The following is a 20,269-nucleotide window of genomic DNA, read 5'->3' as shown; positions in this document are numbered from 1 at the left end:
AAGACAATTAACTAAACAGAAATTAGTATTGTTTAGGTAAATGTTGAAGGTATAATGTGACAACAGTCCCAATTATTTTTACTAGTTAGTGATATTACCACTAAATAATGCATCATTTTATTGTAATTTTATTTGAACATTTAATCATTTGTTTCGAAGAATACTGTTAAGGTACTGCTTGATTTGCTTGTAATAGTAATAAACTGTAAGGTGCAAATCACTTTGGTGATGATTATAAACATTTGAAAGTGTTATTGTTCCTATTGATTTACAGAAGGGACAGCTGTTACTTCTTTAGTCAGATTGGAAGGGATGTTTTGGCCATATTTATTTCAGCATCCTGGAAGTTGTAATCAGTTCAGTATTAAAAACTGTGATTGAAAGATCGAAATGACGGTCTAAGCTCTACGTACTCAGTTGCTCAAAGTGTCGTATGTAGTTTCGTTTTTGTCATCTTGGTTAATGCTCGTGCAGCGTAACTTTATCAGAGTGTTTCCCTGTAGTTTTATGTCTTGGGCAGTACAAATGTTGAGAGCCAGATCTCTTGCTATTAGAAGTTGCTGAGGTCCCATTCTTGAGGTGTGGCACTTCAAGTCCTTTCACTAATTGACAAGCAGACCAAGAGCTCGTCTGTGAGAGCAGGACAAGGTGGCCTTCTTAACTCAAATGCAGACAAAGTCAAACACTGGAACTTGACTACCATAAATAAAAAAATGAGCATGACAGAAAAAAAACCAGTGAAAACAGTGGATATGCCTTCCTAGTTCTTGATAGTAGGGCTATACTAGAAAAAATTTTTCTGGTCTCTTAGAGTAGCCAAGAATCAGTTATACACTGGGACATGGAAAATTATGCTGCTCAGTAGCTTTTACAGAAGCTATACTTTTGCTCCAAGAAGCAAATCTCTTTTCATCTTCTTAATGCCAGGAACAAATTTTTCTGTGTCAAGAGTATTTCACTTCTCCTCCCTGACCTCTCTGATTAAATTTTGATTTCTAAGACAGTCCCTAATACAACAATCTGCTGCCACTTCACTGATTCCAGTTCACAGGATTATCACACACAGAGGCAATACCAGTAATTACCAACGTAAAAAAAGGCAAGCAGAACCCTTTCTCATCTTTGAAGTATAAGATTTCCAGACACTTCAGTCCAACATGGCTCATACTTAGTAATTTTTGGCTTTAGACCATCATATTGAGCATATTTGATCAGGAGAGTTTTCTTAGTGAAGTACCCATGCTCCTTTGATTTTTTTTTCAGACTACATTTTCTCTCATTTATTTTGAGCTAATTTGAATGCTTTTTTAGTGATAAAGTTTTGCATGTTAAATTTGCAGGTTTCTTTGGCTGACAAAGAAAAAAGTCCTGAGATTGACTGGAGGTTTTTATATAATTTTCTTTTCCGTAGAGCTTTGTCAATTTTTTCTTCTTGACTCTCCAAAAAATAGCTAAATGAGTATTTCAAGGAAGAATTCTGTTTTGCTGTAGAATATTATTTTACTGTAAGTTTTCTTTTGACTGCTTGCCTCACGTTGCAGGACAGAACTAACAAAAACTGTGGTGCTTCCTGAATTAGTAGAACTGGCAAGAGATGAGGGCAGCAGTGTGCGCCTCGCAGCTTTTGAGACATTAGTGAATCTGCTTGATATGTTTGATGCAGGTAAGAATTTAATTTAGGCTCACTAGCCAAGTTCTTAGTGCATCTTATAATTGTATTGTTCTGTCTGTGTTCTTCAGACATTTCTAATTTGATTTTTTTATTGTTTTATCCTTTATATTTCCTTATATTTCATGTCTTGCAGTGCTTTATACATAGAAAATTTTAAGGGAGGTGAACTAGTTGTTAATAAAATCAGTTATCGTATTCCAAGTTTCTAATGTAATGTGGCTAAATGGAATGAGTAAAATTACTGCATAAATTACAGGACTATTAGGTTGTTTGTATTTAATTAATTTAATTAATTTAGTACTATTAATTCACAATACAAAATGTTAGCTCAAAAAATATTTACTGTGTGGGAAGTTGGTATGAATTACTACAATACATTGTTGCATTTTAAGCCATATGAAGTAGTAGATAAAGAAAAAATAAGATCGTTTTGGGGAAAATACCATAAATGGACTTTTTGCAGTTAGTGTTTATATCAGTAAGTATAATAGTAGGCTTATTTTCAAATAATTGAGCCTCTGGGTTGATGCTGTCAAGTTTGTGCTTCTCTTCACACTTCTTAGTCTTCACTCCTCCTCACCCACCCCTGATTGCTGTAACTACTGCTCTAAGCTATTGTAAAAAGCTTAGAGAAAGCAATCAAGGGTTATCTACAGGTTTTTAAGGAATATGTTTCTAGAAATTCGGGTTGTGTGGTTTTTGCTTTCATGGCTGAACTAGAAAATGAACATTTTTGAAAGTAGATGACCCAAAATTATATCCAAGGGTTTCTTTCCCACAATATCAAAATATTTCTTCTACTTTGTTTAGCCATAATTATTTGATGAATTTTGTTATTGATATATCATTTAGAAAATCCTAATCCCTTTAAAACTTGAACATTTTAATGGAATTATTTTATTTAAATAAGTGAAAATGCATAAATTTCTTAACTAACTACATAAGTTCAGTCTCTGTCCTCTTTTATAAGTGTTGACAAATGGATAACTGAAAATTTCTTTTTATTTTTCAGATGACAGGAGTCAAACTGTTCTCCCATTAGTGAAATCATTCTGTGAAAAATCCTTCAAAGCAGATGAATCTATCCTAGTTTCTTTATCTTTTCATTTAGGGAAACTGTGTAATGGATTATATGGTATGATTTAATTTCTTTTTAAAAAACCTTGAAAATGGGGGAATATTGGAGAATATAAACCCCTTGAAAAACACAGATTTGAGTGTATCCAGTGAAATGGCAGTTAGTAAAGGAAATATGGAAGTAAAAGTTTGACATCGTATGTTGCATAAATACCGGATTTCGGAAATTTCCTCTTTGGGTGATCATCTGCTTATTGTTTGTTGTTGTTTTTGTTTTCTTTGCATATGATCAGAGATGGAAGCATGGTGGTTTATGTTTACTGGTTTGACTGATTTATTTGGGTATTCTGGAGCTTATGATTTGGATGACTGAATTTTTGAAAATAGAGACATTTGAAAACCATATGATGTTAATTTTGTGTGTGCACTTGATCTCCTTTTTAAGACACGGTACAGACTGTGGCCCATAAGGAACTTCAGAGGAGAAAGGAGACCTAATGGCATGTGGATTTCCCAGCTGCAGCTGAGGCTAAATCTGCACCCATAATTTTTGTGCCCATAATTTACGCTCAAATTTTCACTTGAGCACAACAGATCTTTCCTTGATAATTCTGCCCACCGTATTTTACATGTGGGGGGACAGCAGAGAATCATAGGTTTACATTAGAATTTCCCCTTAGACTCTTTAAAACCTTTGATCTTTCTTACAGTATTTGAAATAATCATTCATGATCAAAAGTGACCATTGCTTCACTACAAATTACTTGAAATGGCTGTTCCACAGTGTCAAACTGTTATTTCCAGAAACAGAGAGTTAGGACAGTTCATCCTGTATTTATCATGTCTTTCCAGTCTTCTTTTCTCTAGGTTAAATGACATTAATTGCTATCTCTCTTCACCTCTGAACTCTGTCTGGCAAGTTTGTGTTTTTCTTGAAGTGTTATGCCTTGGGACAGCTGAACAAAGTGGAAGGGTTACTTCATCTGTCTTGCAAGATGCATTGCTGTTTACATTTTTCAGTATGAAAAACTGCCTTTTTTGTTTTTTTTAATAAATCTAACAACTAGTTAGTCTTTCTCTTTCCTGGCCCTATGCAGGCGATGCAGATCAGGCTAAACGTGGTACCTTAGTGCTGTCCTAATGAAATTATATAAGGCCCTATGTCCAGTTCCTGAAGATCTTTTTAAACTCTGTGTTCTGAAGAATAAGTGGTCTCGGTCCTCGGTTACTGTTATCAAGACACAGAATAAGCAAAGTCTCTTGCTCAACATCAAAAAAATAAATGGAAATACTGAATATTACCAGAACTAGGTAGACCTTTATACAGTTGCCTATATTGTCAGTGATCTATGGGTAACTTTCTCTTAGTTGTTTTTCCAAGCAGTTTTGGAGCGCCTTTGTAGTTCTTAATCTTTTCTTCCCATTCCCTTATTTTGCTTGTGAAAAACATGATCTTTGCTGCCTTTTTCACTTCACAGGTCCTGTTAGCCCATACTAGAAGGAAACTGAATCAGTTTGACAAATTTGCCTTTTGCCATGTTGGCTACTGCTGTTTTTTTGTTTTCTTTTTGGTATTTAGAAGTAGATTTTTCAAATTTTTTTGTGTGTGTTTTCAATTTTTTCAAAAAAGTGAAAGTAACCTGCTTATCTGTAATGATATGGCTTGTCCTTCCCCTCTTCAGCTATTAAATGTCAGTACTACTTCAACCCTTTTCTGTTCTGTTACTTGACGTATTCAAGTTTTCAGCAGCCTGTACTTAAATACTTGTGAATGCTGGAAGGAAACCCATCTGACTCTGCACATTTTGAAAATCTTTCATGTTTAAGGATTCACTGATCTGTTCCTTCTCTACTTAAAGCTTGAATCTTTGTCACAGTTATTAATTGTACGGAGATTGATGATACTAGTGGAATTTCAGAAAGAAAATAAAAGCTTTAAGCATTTCAGCCTTCTTGGTACCAATCACTGATAGCTTTCTTCTCTCTCTTGAGCAGAAAATTGAGCCTGTCCTTGATTAGTCTCTTGTTACTAATGCACTTGTAATTTTTTCATTTTTCTTGATAGTTGCATTCCAGTTTGTTCTGAGTACTTTGTGTACTGATCATACTCTGCTAGGCTCAAGGTGGTGGGAGAAGGGATAAAATTGACATATTTGATAGATTTTTAAATGAGATTTGTTTTGGGGACATTATTAATAGCATTTATAATGAGGAAAGTTTGTTGTTTTGTTTTGTTTTGTTTCGTTTTGTTTTGTTTTTTTGAGGCATTTTTACTCCTGAACAGCACTTACGGTTTTTGGAATTTTATAAGAAACTTTCCACACTGGGTTTACAGCAGGAGAATGGACACAATGATAATCAACTACAACTTCAAACTCTGGAACAGGAAAAGAAGTATATTTCAGTGAGGAAGAACTGTGCTTACAATTTCCCAGTAAGTAACATTAAGTTAAGGGTAAATAACTTGTGTCATGCATATAGTTTACTAAATAGGACTGCATGAGTGATAGAGAAGTTATTTTCGAATTGTTCATTGTTATCTAGACTCTATCTCTCTCCTGCACAGTTCAAGTTAATAAGGTTGTCCAAAAGAGTTACCTGGAAAGATTACTCTTTGCAATGCCTCAGAAAGTTATTGGCAAGTTTTGAGTTAGCAAATGCTGTTCTAAGAGGTTACTTTTTCTTGTTGTTTCCTACACATTTTCTCCAAACTCTGACCACAAAGGCTTCAAGAAAATGGCTGTGAAACAGTCCCCAGTTTCAAACCACCCAAAGCTACAGTTTTGCGTTCACTGTGTGTCTTGTCATCCCAGGGAGTTGAAGATTGAATCTGAATGGTTAGATTCATGTTTTAGTCATGTTCCTGCCTGAGTACAGGAAGTGTTTTCAATTTTATGTGAGGTCTTTAAATATACCAGTCATGTTTCTGTAAATCTGTTTTGTGTTTTGACATTCTGCATTTGTATTCAAATAAAATATGCTTGTGCCAAGAGCCAGTAGACAGCTATTTTTATTCCACCTTTTAAAGACAAGCAGTCTGTGCTTATTTGAGCAAAACCAAGGTATATACACACACAATCGTGTTGAAATTCAGATTCTTGCTTTGTTGCTTGCTAAAATGTTCTGTGTTTTTGAAGTAACCAGTTGCAGCTTTCACTAGTGTACAGAAACGTTAACAATATTTATAAAACTAAGATTTTATATCTCATGGTTTTAGTCTATGTTGTAAGAAAAAAAGCCTGCAGCATGTCTGGAAGATAATATAAATTCAGTTTAGTTTTCAACTCCAGATTTTGTCTGATGCCTGTGTTTTAACAAGGCCATCAAAAACTCCACACTTACTACTTAAAATAACAACCTGTTTTCTCTCAAGTTCATCTGATAATCTCTGGTAGTGTAGTCCTTCAGCTGTATAGTTAATAAAGGATATTATCTTTCCACAGGCCATGATTGTTTTTGTGGATCCAAAGAACTTCCATTTAGAACTATATTCTATATTCTTCTGCCTTTGTCATGACCCTGAAGTTCCTGTCAGATATACTATGGCCATAAGCTTCTTTGAAGTAAGTCCACAGTGGTTCTTTGTTACTACTTTGGTGGTTTTATTTTATTTTGTTTTCTTCTTTAAGCTTACAGTTTACTGGTGTATGCTGGTTTTCTATGAGGGATATTTAAGTTAAATGCTCAATTTAATATGAAACTACTTGGAAATTTTTGCAGATGTAAAAGCATATATGCTCTTATAATTCCATTCAGTTTATGTAAATTCTACTCAGTTATTTTCATAAAAGTTAAAAAATGTACAAATACATAGGTGATATTAGCTATATGGGGTGAATTCCAGAAATTAAGATACTATTGCCTGAATTTAGAAACCCATACAGGGAAATCTTCAAGGTTTTCAAAGTCTTGTACTGAGAATCCTTGTGTTTCAGTACTTGAGCTTGGCTTTTATCCCATTTTGTTGCTGGGGAAATTGGTAAATCAAGCAGTTTGCAGAAAACATTTAAGAAACTAGTAGAGGCACAAATGGCTTTATTTCCACCATTGTAGAATGGATGGATTTCCAGTTCTCGTTACCTGTTGATGCCTTCTTTTAATGAATGATAATCCAACATAATTGTTGCAATTGTAAAATTAACATCTAATTCTACATAATATTTTGTGTTAGATGTATAACACTATTAAAGGACTGCCTGAATATAAGCAAAGTATTTTAGCTCATTTAAAAAAACCTGCAAAATTATACTGTGGTCTGAATGTACGTTTAGTTCTCGTTGATTTAATTTTAACAGCATAACTAGGCAACCACGTGACAGCCAAAAATGAGTAGTTTATGGCATTCACTGCTAGGTGGGTTATTTAAAAAAAAAAAATGAAGTCACTGTAGCCATTTCCTTAAAGCTTCATCTTGATTGGAAGTAAACTTTTATTTTCACTTGGCTTATGTAAATAAAAAAAAATTAAAAAACATCATCTAAATATTCCTTACAGCAAAAAATCTCATTTCTCAAGTTTGTCTCATGTTTGCTATAAAACCTTTTTAACAGTGTGGAGATGGACTGTTAGTGTTTTTTAGAAATTTACATGAGACTTGTGAGTCACAGTCAAAAACTCCAAAGAAGTAAGGAGTAAAAACTTCAGAAGGAAAGGCTGAGGAAACCTAAATCCAGGCTAAGCCAATTTTTACATTTAATCTTTTGTAAATTATATGGCAGGTTGACTTTTAACTCTCCTGAGGTGCGTGACGTACAACATTTGAATATTCCATAAGGAATTTTTCTAGCCTTTCAGTACAGCCTTAAACATTTCTGGTAAATGTGAAATAGAGTTAATTCTAAAAGCATGTTTCATAGTTAGATAATAGACCTGTTTCTTGACTCATATTCTTTGTATAAGTGTATTTTTAATGTGATCAGTGGGAAAGCACACAACTTTAGGAGGCTGATATTAAACAAATTTTTCTGCATCCCTTTTTCATGCTTGCTGCAAAGTAAATATGTGTTGTTCTGCCATGAAACTAAAGAATGTTTCACCTTGCTATCTTACTGTCATTTTTTAGGTTGCTAAGCTTTTAAATTCTGATGTGTATACAATACATAAAGAACTGGTTACGCTATTACAGGATGAGTCACTGGAGGTAATACATTTTTCTTGGAACTTCCTTTTCCTTGTTACATTGAGGCAGATTATCTTCATGTTTAAGAACTCTGCTGTAAGACAGTAGAGTAACAATTTGAAATGATCAACAGCTTTTACTTTTGTTTCACAGATGCTGTATAAAGATGACAGCCTTCTGTGAATAAAAAGGAGGAAAATAGGGACGTGTTTGAATTTAGTAGACCCACACTGAATTTATTAGCTTTTAAAATATTAATTCTAAATAGTTTTAATTGCTGTATTATTTATTACCTTGCAAATGCTAGAAAGTTTTGGGTTTGATACTATATTATACTATATTATAATATACCATATTATAATAATAGGTGATAGCATTCAAGGTTTTTGCTTTGTTTTATTTTCATTCTCCAGCAGAAAAGGAGATGAAGAAAGCTGTGTGTGGTTCAAAGATCAAGATTTATAGAAAGAGTTTTGACCAAGGCAACCTGCATAAATGAATAACTTAGCTATATTGGAGTCAACATAGTGAGATTTTTTAGATTGAAAAAAGAAAAATATTTATGTTTGAGAAAAAAAGTACCATTTCCTCTTCTACCAGTTACTCCAGTACTTGATCTTTTTTGTTTTCTATGAGGATCTTCGCATATGGCATGGAAAAATGAGTTCTGTATTCAGGTGCTCCTTTTTCTTTCAGTACCTTTTGCTAGATGTTTTCAAGGAAATTAAAATTGTTGATAGAACATCTACTTACAATTTATGAAATTCTGACCCATATTAGAATATTTCTCAAGTTGAACACTTGAAAGTTGAGACTTAGAAGCAGCTGGTGATTTTGAAAAATTACTTGTTTTGATCCCTGAATGTTTATTATATGAATAAGAACAAATATTTTGAACTTTATCTTATATCCATTATGAATTGTTGCAAAGAATGTTTAGTTACACACTTTTCTAGTCAAGTTTCAAGTCTCACAACATTTGAAAGGAGGGTTATTAATGTAAGCTATGTATGCATTTTTTCTTAACACAGGAAAAATGGCTTTTAAGATGCAGCTGACAAACATAAAAAAGCATGTTTTTGTTTGTTGTGGCTCTTTGCTGCTGAAATATAGATCTTTGTCAAGGATTAATCTTCATTTTAAGATACTGTATGCTGTGGATAGTTTAGAAAACATCGTCTGATCACATAAACCAAAACTGAGATCTGTAGTACTTATATTACTTACTAAATTAAAATACCAGTTTTAAATCTCAGTCCTCATCAATGCAACTCTAGTGCTTCTCCTTTTTTTTTTTTTCTCAACATGAGAGAGCAGTAACATAAGAGATGTCAGCAGGGATATGGTGGTGAGAATTAAAAATGGATTCGGGTTAATTTACAGACCTCTTTCATGCAGCCTTTCTTTAAATAGGTGTTAGATGCCCTAGTAGGTCACCTTCCTGAAATCCTTGAACTAATGGCTAACAGAGGAGAAAACAATGGATCAGAAAGCAAGGTGGGTATTCTCATGGTGTTTTTTTTTAAATTTCCTTTCTAAATGAAGGTAGTAGCAAAGCTGGGACACATTTGGCATTAAATGGCTTTCATGATTAGTTTCTGCTTTGGAGAAATAAGAAGTTTCTGTTTTGTTTTGTTTGTTTTTTTTCTGATTGGTGACTTTATAAACTGTACAATAAAAACAGGGTTTTGAAAGATTAGACTCAATATAAAAATGAAGAGTTTATCCATGCTCTTTTTTCTAATTAACCACAGTTAAGTGAAAACAAAACTTGGTTTCATGCTAAAGGAGTGATAGCTAACACCGAATTTTAAATCCTTTTTATATTGATGTGTCAACTGCCCATGGTTGCCATTTTCAGACACAGCTTCTGCTAGAAGGAAATCTATTTCATGAAGCAAAGGCATTGAATTAGGATTTAAGAGATCTGTATTCAGCTCCTAGCTTTGCTAATTTAATCGCATATGGCTCTGGATGATGGTTTATTCCATGGCTCCTCACCTGTTAGATGGAAAAGATAATTTCTTGCTTCAAGATGCTGTTTTGAGCATACTTCCTAAACATAGGGATAAATTCAGATATTGCAACAGTACAAGAACTGAATAAATTTATTTTCTTGTTCTTTATGAACAGAAGTTGGGAGTGTAGTTTAAGATTTGAATTTGTCACATGTTTACAGCTGTAGATACATCTAACATACAGCAAATGCAATGTCAAGTGTGGCAGTCTATTGCATTTTTCTTAGTGCTAAAGAGAATTTAGCTTTGCTACTATAAATTATTTGCCTCCTACTGAGAAAAGGTGTATAATTCCTACTAAAATTAACTAGGGAAGTGAAACAATAACTTCAAAGATTAAGAGGATAGAAGAAAAATGGGTTTAATTTGGTTTGAGAAAGAGAAGACTGAGGATAGTTGGTGTAAGTCTTCATATCTGTAAAAAGGTATTACAAAGAGAACAGTGTTTAGTTTTACTTTGTCAGGAGAAGGGGTTGGAGATGAAAATGTGTTAAGTACTGCAATAGCTTTTGGACTAGTAAAGTGGAATTTACTGCTTAAACCTTCATTACTTTTTTTTAAGAACAAGTTAGACTAATATCTACTGGAAATGGTCACAGTTGATCCTGTCTGAGCAGAAGAATTAATTGACCCCTTAAAACCTTTTCCCTTCTTATACTGTTGTGATGTGCTTTTTTAAGCATCACATGACACAAAGCTGGACAATGTAAAATTAATGTTTGTATTTCTGTTTCTAGTTACTCTCCATTCCTGACTTGATTCCTGCATTAACAACAGCAGAACAGAGAGCAGCGACTTCTTTAAAATGGAGAACGCATGAGAAGTTACTACAAAAATATGCATGTCTCCCTCATATCATATCAAGTGATCAGATTTATTACCGTTTTCTTCACAGAATGTTGACGATCATTTTGACAAATGTGAGCCCACCTGTCACGTTCTCATTGTTTTTTGTTTATGCTAGTTAGAGCAATGACCACCAGATATTTGCTATGTGTAGTACTTTATATGTTCTGTTGATCTTAAAGTACTATTTTTCGTTGTGTATGGTTTATCAAGCTGTGTTTTTTTAATTAAAGTCTGAATTTGCTCTGAAAGCTTCCCACCATCTGAGGAGCAAAATTTGGACTGACAGTTTGTCATGGTTTGCCTCCTACCCAAGCCTTTTTTCCTTTCGTTGTGTTCATTATCAGTTTGTTTCTAGTTAAATGCAGACTTTTTCCTCTGAGATATGCCTTCTTTATCCTGATTCCATACATTTCTTTACAGTGAGTTTGTTCTTTATGAAAGAACACTGTATTCCTAAAATAAATGGTCATTTAGAGTTACTAGTGTGAAATTTTACTGAGTTAATTCAGGAATAAAACTGTTGTTTTATTTTCTGACACCTGCAATACAGAAGGTGCCATGTAAACATGGAATACTTTAAGTTGCTTATGAAATAGTTTAATATACAACTTGGGCAGAAGGAATAAAGAAGTGTCTCATGAATTGGCCAAACTTCCTTATTCTCCTGACATTATGAGAATTATTTCAAAATCTATAAAGTTAGGCTACTTTCTAGCTTTTTTTTTACTTCTAGAATTTTTGTATGTTTTTAGTCATATTCTTTCAGATAGGTTTAATTGTGATCCCTTTATTTCTTTCAAGAATGTCCTGCCAGTCCAAAAAGCAGCTGCTCGAACTCTCTGCATTTATTTGCGGTACAATCGCAAACAAGAACAGAGACATGAGGTTATTCAGAAACTGATTGAACGTAAGATAATTTTTCCTTGATTACTTGGAGATGCAAGTTAGTTTTGACTGCAGATCTATTTAGAGTTATATTTATTCAGTGTAATTTCCTTCCATCATTGGAGGGATTACACTTGGAAGACATTCAGTTGCTCATACTATCACCAGGCAAAATGTACTGTGCATATGTGAGGACTATATCTGAAGCTAATGTAAAGGGATTGGGAAAGAGGCAGTGTAGGAAATTGATAATATGCTAAGATCCCTCCAACCTACTTCTTGTATCCAAAATTGCTAAGCTGTAGGTGCAGCAATATACAAAGAAGAATTCCTCTGTAGAAGTAAAATTGTCTAGAGGCTTCAGCATAAGAAGTGCTGAATAAATCTCAGAAATTAATGTATTAATCAATTAGTCACCTTAAGTTGACTTTTTGGTGTATGCTATGTGTTTTAAAGATAGGTTAGAAGTTTTAACAGTTACCATTAGCATTTCCTTAATGCTAGTAGTAATTTTGATATACCTGTGACATGGTTTGAAAGGCATACAGGTCTTTGTTCAACACAGTAGCTAGTTCAGTTGCTATTTTTGCTTTTTCAAGTGCTCACTGACAGAAATGGTCATCGAATTCAGAATGTTAGTTTTTCACTAAAAGGAAGAGTTGAGATAGGCTGAGAAGTTATGCCTTTTGATGTGCATGTTTGTTGTCTTCGAGTCAAAGGTCAACCTGTGAAATGTTTTCTATCTGGCATTGAAAACTTGATAGATAATATCTGTGGATTTTTATTTTTCAGAACTGGGCCAAGGAAAAAGTTATTGGAACAGACTTCGTTTTTTAGATACCTGTGAATTCATTATGGAACTGTTTTCAAAATCATTCTTCTGTAAATACTTCTTTCTACCTGTGCTTGAACTTACACACGATCCAGTGGCAAATGTGAGGTATGAAGAATATGTAGCAGTGTACAGGAAAAAAAGCTTTAAATAATATATTAAGAAATATTGTTAGAGGTTTTATGACTTTTTTAAATAATGGGACTTGAATAAAAAAGTAAAGAGCCTTCAGGATGATCAGTATTAAAGGTGTAGGGGAATATGGGAATGGTGTTAGAAAACCACAGGAGCAGGTCAATCTGAGTGTTTGGGGACTGATCAAAAGCCTTAGGGTTTGGGAGTGAGGGGAACAATGAGGCAGAGGAGCCAGCTATAGATGAAAAGATTCATGAGTGTAGGGGAGAGTATAACTTCAGTCTCCATTATTTTCCATGCGTTTCACTGTCACCACATGTAAAGTGAAACACTCAAGGAATTCCTTCAGTGGTGTGAGCTTAACAAGTTATAACAGGTTTTACCTTATGTAAAAGTGTATCTACTTCATCTAATAATAATGCACAGATTTACATAAGCATAATTTGCACATACATGTGTGTGTTCAGTAAGCTTCACTGCATACTGTGTACTACTGAGTGAACTGTTTAAATAGACACTCTTTTAGTAACTATGACATCTCAACTCAGCAGGATCCCAAAAACTAAGCCATTTTTTGCATATGGCTTAACATTCATGTCTCATGTCATTAAGTTATTAAAACAATAAACTAAATTTGTATATAATCTGAAGTAGCTTAGTGCTTTTAACAAATATTTTAATTAAAAGCTCTATTGATACAATATTAAAATTTAATAGAAACTTGAACCAACTTGCAATCCCTTAGCTAGCATTAAAATTCATTTTTTCATAAGTATTTTCTGGATTGTTCTCTAACTGCTTTTACAAAAGGAATGCACTGTCTTCAGGAGTGAAGTTTAGAGGTCAGACATAGTTGTTAGCTGATGGTTTTAAAACAAACTTAGGGAGATATTATTCTGGCTTTCTACAGTGTGGTGTAAATCTGTAGTGGGAAATGGTGGAAGTTAAAATGGAAGGTATAAAAATGGTAATATGAATTCATATGAGAAATTTTTTTGAATGTTTATAATCACAAAGTTACCATCTCTGGCACAGGAATGTTTCTGATCAGAAGGCAGTGGACTCTGAGAACAACAGAGCATACTGCCACATATATTTCTTGTACCTCCCTCAGTACCCTCAGGTGGATTCCGAATGGTCCCATAGACTTGTGTGTGTCTAAGTGGTGTAGCAGGTCACTGGCCATTTCCCTTTGGATTATGGGGACTTCATTCTGCTTCCCATTCCTATCTTCCAGCTTAGGGGGTTGAGTTCCCCGAGGACAATTTCAGTCCTCAGTACAAGACAGTCATAGTTAAATTCACCTAAGTACTTTATGCCATACAGATTGAAAGCAGGCAAAGCTGAGTTTCACAAGGGCACTCTAGTGATAAAAATGTATCCACAGTGTCTGTGAGCAGCAAGATATTAAGTTTGAAGTTTCTCTTCTTTGTTATTTTATATGAATAATTTTTCTCTCTGAATTTACTGCATTTAAAATTGCTTCCTCAGTCAGTAGAGCAGCTTACAGCTTCTTACCCACGGTGTCCACCCCTTCCATTGCCTTGAGGGCTGCTTTTTGGGCCTTTTTCTAGGCTGATTAAACTCACTAAACCATCAGAAAACTCTTCAGTTTTTTTACCCTCTCCCTCAAGTAAGTTAGTCTCCTGTTAGGTTAGTCAGTTGAGTGTTGGACTGACTGAGCTGATGAAAGGTCCAGTCAGTAGCAGAGCCAGGACAAGCAGAGGCAACTTCTAGATAGAAACAGAAAGATAAGGTATGGGAAGAAGGGCTATCTCTTCTTAGGACCCAGTAAATAGTTAAATCCTTTTAATCTTTCCAATACATCTTCATTCTTGCAGTTGTATGGAATTGCAGTAACATGATTTTTGGTGCAACTTGGGCTCCTTTGTCACAGTGGACCAGATCTGCAGGATACTTAGATAACTGATTAAGTTAGGTGTGTAGAAATCCAGAGGAAATTTAGGAAATCCAGAGGTCTGCTTATTTTTCCAGATTAAGAAAAAAAACAAACCAAAGACATGCTTATGGACTTCAAGACAGAGGACTGTAGTCCTGGTCTATGGCGAAGTTTTTGAAAATGTTACAGTATGTCTGGAAACAACACATAAGCAACAATCACTTCTGAAAAATAAGAGCTATTACCTTAATTATTTTGTGTCAAGTGTTAGCATGCAATACATTGAGAAATCGATAATGTTTATTAAACATCTGCATTAAAAAGAGAATATTTTCCTTTTTTTTTTTTTGGTAGAATGAAGCTATGCTATTTGTTGCCAAAAGTTAAATCTACTCTGAAGATTCCCACTGATAAACATTTACTTCAGCAGTTGGAATTATGTATAAGGAAACTTTTGTGTCAAGAGAAAGATAAAGATGTCTTGACCATTGTGAAACGAGTAAGCATTTTTCTTTTTCAGCAGTGTTTTGTCTTTAGGGTAATCATTAAAAGTTAGGATGACTAAAGTTATGCTCTTTGTTGATTTTTTTAACGTAAGAACAGGAGATTAAAAAATTTCACTTGTCTATGATGCAATTTTGAACAATTAAAAAGAAGATGTAGTATAGTGCCTTCTGTGAAATTTAGTAGCATTGATGTTTCCTTGGTTACTTATATTGCAGTTATTTTCTAGTAACTGAGATTCAGTATTTTGGCTCAATGACCATTTATGAAAAAATAGCAGATGACTAGAGACAGGATTAAATGTTGATCCTAGTAAAACTGATCGGGTCTTTGAGATAGTGATATCTTGTTAAACTGTGTTATACAATATACAGATAAAGCATTGCAGAATTTTGAAACGTTGCAAATGTCTTTGTAATGTGAATATTCAAAAAAAGTGCATCTTTAAGGAATGCCCATACATTCAAATTTAGAAACCATGAAGTGAAATAGCTAAAGTAGGTGGCTTCCTTACAGGGCCAATCTGCAGCAGAGGTTGGATGAACACCTGCATGGAGCCTTCTGAGTTATTCACAGATTCCTGAGTTGTTCTTTTTCAGTCTAGGTTCCTAAGCTTGTGCTCTAGCCATTCTTGCTTCAGTGCTTGAGTGTATTTTGAGTTCCATGTAGATATTCTATGATTTTATTCATTTTGAGTCTCAGCAGGGCTCTGAGAATACTCTCTGACAGTTTTTAACTGTGTTGTAGCACAACAATAAAAGCATAGGCTTCAAGTATTTAAGAAGAAAGGACAGTTTTTTCCTTAAAAGCATGGCATGCTCTTGAGTAATAATAAATAATGTTTTAATTTTCTTTATAGACAGTGTTAGAATTGGACAGAATGGAGATCTCTGTAGATGCTGTAAGTATTTACTAACTTTAATACTTACCGACTACTTTAAATTTCCATTTTCATGTAGTGATTTTTTATTTTTATTGATTTTATTTTGAAGTTTCAGAAAAGATTTTACGAAAATGATTTATTGGATCAAGAAAAAGAGAGACAAGAGCATCTCCTTTTGGAAATGGTATATTTTATCAGTACACTGTCATTTTTTTAACAGATCGTAGCTAAATATTAATGAAGCAATAATTTTAAGGTAGGGGAAAGGGATATTAAGGAGAGACCTGTTAGTTTCATAATCTCTGTGAGGTTTCATTTTACACTTTACAATAAGATTAAGTCCTTCAAAGTAACAAATAACATCCTTTTCTAACATCCTTTTCTTTACTGGCTAAATTCTGCTTATCAATTAGAAAGGCAAACTGGAGTTTCTTGAAAAATACCACGCATAACATAATAAACTGATTCCTGGAACACCTCAGAATTCACATACAGCTTCCCTAGGCAAGGAAATTAATGTCATAACTTCTTTTGTCCCAAGGAGGCTGAAGGAGGCTCAGTCTGTTACAGGCTTTGTTGTTAGCCAGAAAAAGAAGAAAAACAAAAGCTGCAGTAGGCACTTCACCACATAGCTTACATCTTCACCACGTACTACATTTTCACAGAGCCAAGATTAGATTACTGCGGTGCTCTGTGTCTTCCGTTCTGCTGCCTCCTCTCCAGCCCGAGGTGGGAGAAGCTAAGAAGCTGATAGGATTTAGAAGATCCTGAATTTCCTTAACACGATTCCTTTGACTTGTAATATATGAACTTCTCTATAGAGAACCAGAACAGATTCAAGACTGTCCAAACAATTTAATTGTTTCCTACATTTGTGGTCCACTTTGATTTCAGTAGGTCCTGCAGGTCTTCTCTTGGACAGCTAATTTGCTCAGTATAAATACACCTGATTTATGTCCTTCCTGCCACCTCCCATTATCACGAGCAAGCAGTTCAGCTTTGTTCTCAGGACCTGCATACACACATTCAAAGTCTTGAACTTAGCTTTAACAGTCTTCAAGTTGATACAACGAATGCTTTTATAGTGAAGGCATTTGGGGCAGTGGAAAATAGCCTCTGGTGTGCTCTGTGTTACTGTGTATTGTATGATAACATTGATTTTTACACCGTTTCTACAGCTACACTTTAGAATTCCTGTGATATAGTCCATTGATAGGGGCAAACTTTCTGTATCACAAAGGCCTCAGGCATTGTTTGTGACAGGCATGCTTTTGGGGAACCTGAGGTGTACACAGGAAATTGGGACATGTTGCAATCCCAAACAGATGAAGAGCCATTCAGCCCACTTAAATGTATCTGACTGCTAAAGCTTTAATACTGAATATGTTAATAAGTTTCCTTAATTTTAGTAGACTTTGTAGAAACTATATTCCAGAAACCTTGACCGTAATTAATTACCTCTTCCTTTTTTTTTTTAACTTGGGTACTAATTAGAGTGACATGAAAAAAAAATAGAGTAGAACAAATATGGTTCACTTAACAGTTTTTATTTATGAAGATGGTACAGAAAATAAGCTAATATTATATAATTTTTTGAAGTTGGAGTGATATCTCTTCACCAAATAGAAGATACTTTAAGGCTACCTAATGTTACAGAAAGGCAAATAAATTCCGTGACCGTGAACAATTTTACATAGCTGATTTTGTTTTGCATAAAGATTTACAAACTGTAGATGTTAATTTGAGACCTTTATAATATTTGAGCATGTGACACACCTTTGAGAAAAACATTTTCATTGAATTGTATTTCATTTAATTAAAAATATTGCCAGTTCTGTTTTCAGAGTATTTGTGTAACAGAAAATTTTTACATTGCCAGCTGAAAATTTCTGTATCTTTTTAAATATAAAAAAACCCAAAGGCCAGGCATTATTTTAATAATAAGTTATAGATTTGAACTTCAACTCTGAGTTTTTTTCAGAGTGTGATTTTTATGAGCTATGTAGCCTGATTTCTTTCTGTATTGTTTATTTGGTTCTCTGGATATTCACTAGGGGTTGTACTACTAGTAGGAGAGAGTAAAAAAAAACCGTTATCTGAGTGATTTGGAAGCAATCTCTCGTTGAAACACAATTTATTTACCTTTTCCTGAGTAATATTTAAGAAAATTATTCATTTTTTTAGGAACAATTAGAAAAAGAGAAGCAGCAAACTGAAGGAAGATCTACAAATATTAATGATAAAATGTTTGAAAAGAAGCGTAAGTTTATTTATTTGTGTATATATTGTTTGTGCATACCTTACTCTTCTACAAAGGTAGTAGAGAAAAGAACAGAAAAGAGATGCTTTACACCATAAATAGAGTTTAGGAAAGTGGCAATAAAATTTGCTTCTATATATTTCTAAAGTTATTTATGAAAACTAGCATCATTATATATTATATATAATAGTATACATATATAATAATATAATAATATATGTATTACTTTGGCTTTATTAGTAAAATACATTACAATTTAAATTCTCTGTTATTTTTCATTTTGGCATGTAATTTAAATACTCTTCTGTGGTATTTCTGAAGTGTTAGTAGCCCTGGGTTAGATATTTATTACTGTTTGCCCCAGGACTGTGATATGTTATGTCCTCTCTTTTATATAAATCTAAGTTTTAAGAGAGAAGCAATTATACCGGACTTTTTTTCGTAGGTAGAGACAGTAAAGCATCATCAGTGTTGGCAAAAAGTATCAATCTCTCTGTTCCTGGAAGCTCTTCTGGTACATCAGCAGGTAAGAACTGTTCTAAAAACTCTCCTAGAATGCTTTGGTCTCTCTGCACTGTTGACAACTGTGGACCAAAGTTTCATCTACTATACAAAGGAAAACATTCCACTCCTAGAAGTGAATGTGTTTTCTGTGGTTTTTAGGTTCTTTTTTTGTTCTTTAGTATATAAATAGTGACCCGAGGTTTGGGTTTTTTTCATTATTAAAGTATTTAAATCCATTTCTTCAGCTACCATGGGTTGACAGAAAACTATATTTAAAAGTGTTCCTAATTATTGAGGAAATGCAATGATATTGATATTAAAAAATGTTTCCTCTTTATAATTTTAGGCAAAGAAGAAAAAAAATCCAAGTTGGTTCGAAGCCAGTCTTTCAGTACTCAAGCACTTCATCCAAAATACAGCAACATAGACAAGTGTCCTAAGTATCTTTATTATCTTCATTGCTTACCTCATAGGCAACTGTGTACTGATAGACAGCTGTTATGAAATTATATGCACATGAATCTATGCAAGTAATGATGTGCTCACTGAATTGTGATCTAAATTTTCACCTTTCTCTGTAATTGATTGACTGAGGGAAGAAATACCATCTAAGGCATGCTGAAGCCTAAAAAGTTTTGTGAATTCCTTTTAAGTTAATATATGTCACCTTCTCTCATGTATTAAAAATAATTTTTGATATGAAATGCTAAATCTAATTTTGTACATTACTGAAGAGATTTCAGCATAACTTTCTCATTTAATTTTTTCATACAAACTCAGAAATAACCTCCAAGATTATTAAACAGCAGTATGATACAAGTGAGAGGAGCACTTTCTGAAATAAGCAATTTGGTTTTGTTTTGTTTGCTTTTTAAGTAAAAGTTCTGCTACAGGATATACATCTTCAGTATCAGGAATGGGAAAGAGTTGTATGTTATCCTTTAGTGGTAAGTAGGTTATTATGTTATATTTTACTTTAATTTTTTGTGTGGATGTTGAATATGTCGGCCCCATTAAACAGGCATGTTGTAAAATGTCATTCTACTAAAGACAGCAGCATATAGATATCCAGTGCACTTGAACATTTAAGTGCTAGTGTAGTTAGTCTGTCTTTCAGGCTCTTCTTTTTTTTCTTAAAAATTTGCTTAAAGTTGCATTTAAAAGTAGTAAAAATAAAATGAGTTTGTCATGACCCAATTGGAATTTTGGATACCATAAAAAGGTTGGATTTGCAGTTTTCTCCCACCTTTTTTACATAAGGAAAAGGAGTATTATGTATAACTTCTACTGAATTAAGAAAGAGAAATTGCTGTTTGCATTTCTTTCCACCAGATGTTGAAGAGTTTGGATGATTAAAGATAAGAATGAAATGAATGACTTCCTAGAGGAACCTTTCTTTCCATTCACTACGAATGGCCACTAGACAATTAAATTATATTAAATATCTACATTTTAAGCAGCTAAAGATTGGCCAAATAAATCCTGCTATTTTCATACATTAAATGTATTAATATTTTCTTTAAAAATGTGTATTCTCATTATTTATTGGTTTTATCATAAAAATACTTGAAGAAATGTTAAATTGAAGCCATTCCCTTAAAATTTTGGATTAGTGCCATAGGAAATATGCC

The 20,269-nt window shown here is 33.7% G+C and overlaps 1 protein-coding gene across 2 annotated transcripts in view; it reads left to right on the top strand.

The window, feature by feature from the left end:
- PPP4R4 (protein phosphatase 4 regulatory subunit 4) overlaps positions 1 to 20,269 on the top strand; it is a 67,448-nt gene that overhangs the window by 40,858 nt on the left and 6,321 nt on the right. For both annotated transcript variants that reach the window (XM_017829837.1, XM_017829836.1), the window contains exons 8-23: positions 1,542 to 1,663; positions 2,685 to 2,807; positions 5,014 to 5,183; positions 6,193 to 6,312; positions 7,812 to 7,889; positions 9,282 to 9,365; positions 10,624 to 10,806; positions 11,537 to 11,642; positions 12,413 to 12,560; positions 14,842 to 14,986; positions 15,851 to 15,892; positions 15,984 to 16,058; positions 18,059 to 18,134; positions 18,580 to 18,660; positions 18,985 to 19,078; positions 19,515 to 19,585. In XM_017829837.1, coding sequence (XP_017685326.1) covers positions 1,542 to 1,663; positions 2,685 to 2,807; positions 5,014 to 5,183; positions 6,193 to 6,312; positions 7,812 to 7,889; positions 9,282 to 9,365; positions 10,624 to 10,806; positions 11,537 to 11,642; positions 12,413 to 12,560; positions 14,842 to 14,986; positions 15,851 to 15,892; positions 15,984 to 16,058; positions 18,059 to 18,134; positions 18,580 to 18,660; positions 18,985 to 19,078; positions 19,515 to 19,585 — 1,718 coding nt within the window. The remainder of the gene's footprint in view (positions 1 to 1,541; positions 1,664 to 2,684; positions 2,808 to 5,013; positions 5,184 to 6,192; positions 6,313 to 7,811; positions 7,890 to 9,281; positions 9,366 to 10,623; positions 10,807 to 11,536; positions 11,643 to 12,412; positions 12,561 to 14,841; positions 14,987 to 15,850; positions 15,893 to 15,983; positions 16,059 to 18,058; positions 18,135 to 18,579; positions 18,661 to 18,984; positions 19,079 to 19,514; positions 19,586 to 20,269) is intronic.

Source organism: Lepidothrix coronata, unplaced genomic scaffold (genome assembly GCF_001604755.1).
Source record: "Lepidothrix coronata isolate B3197 unplaced genomic scaffold, Lepidothrix_coronata-1.0 Scaffold169, whole genome shotgun sequence".
NCBI lineage: Eukaryota > Metazoa > Chordata > Aves > Passeriformes > Pipridae > Lepidothrix > Lepidothrix coronata.
The sequence above is the reverse complement of the archived record's forward strand: the minus strand, read 5'-3'. Positions and strand labels throughout refer to the sequence as shown.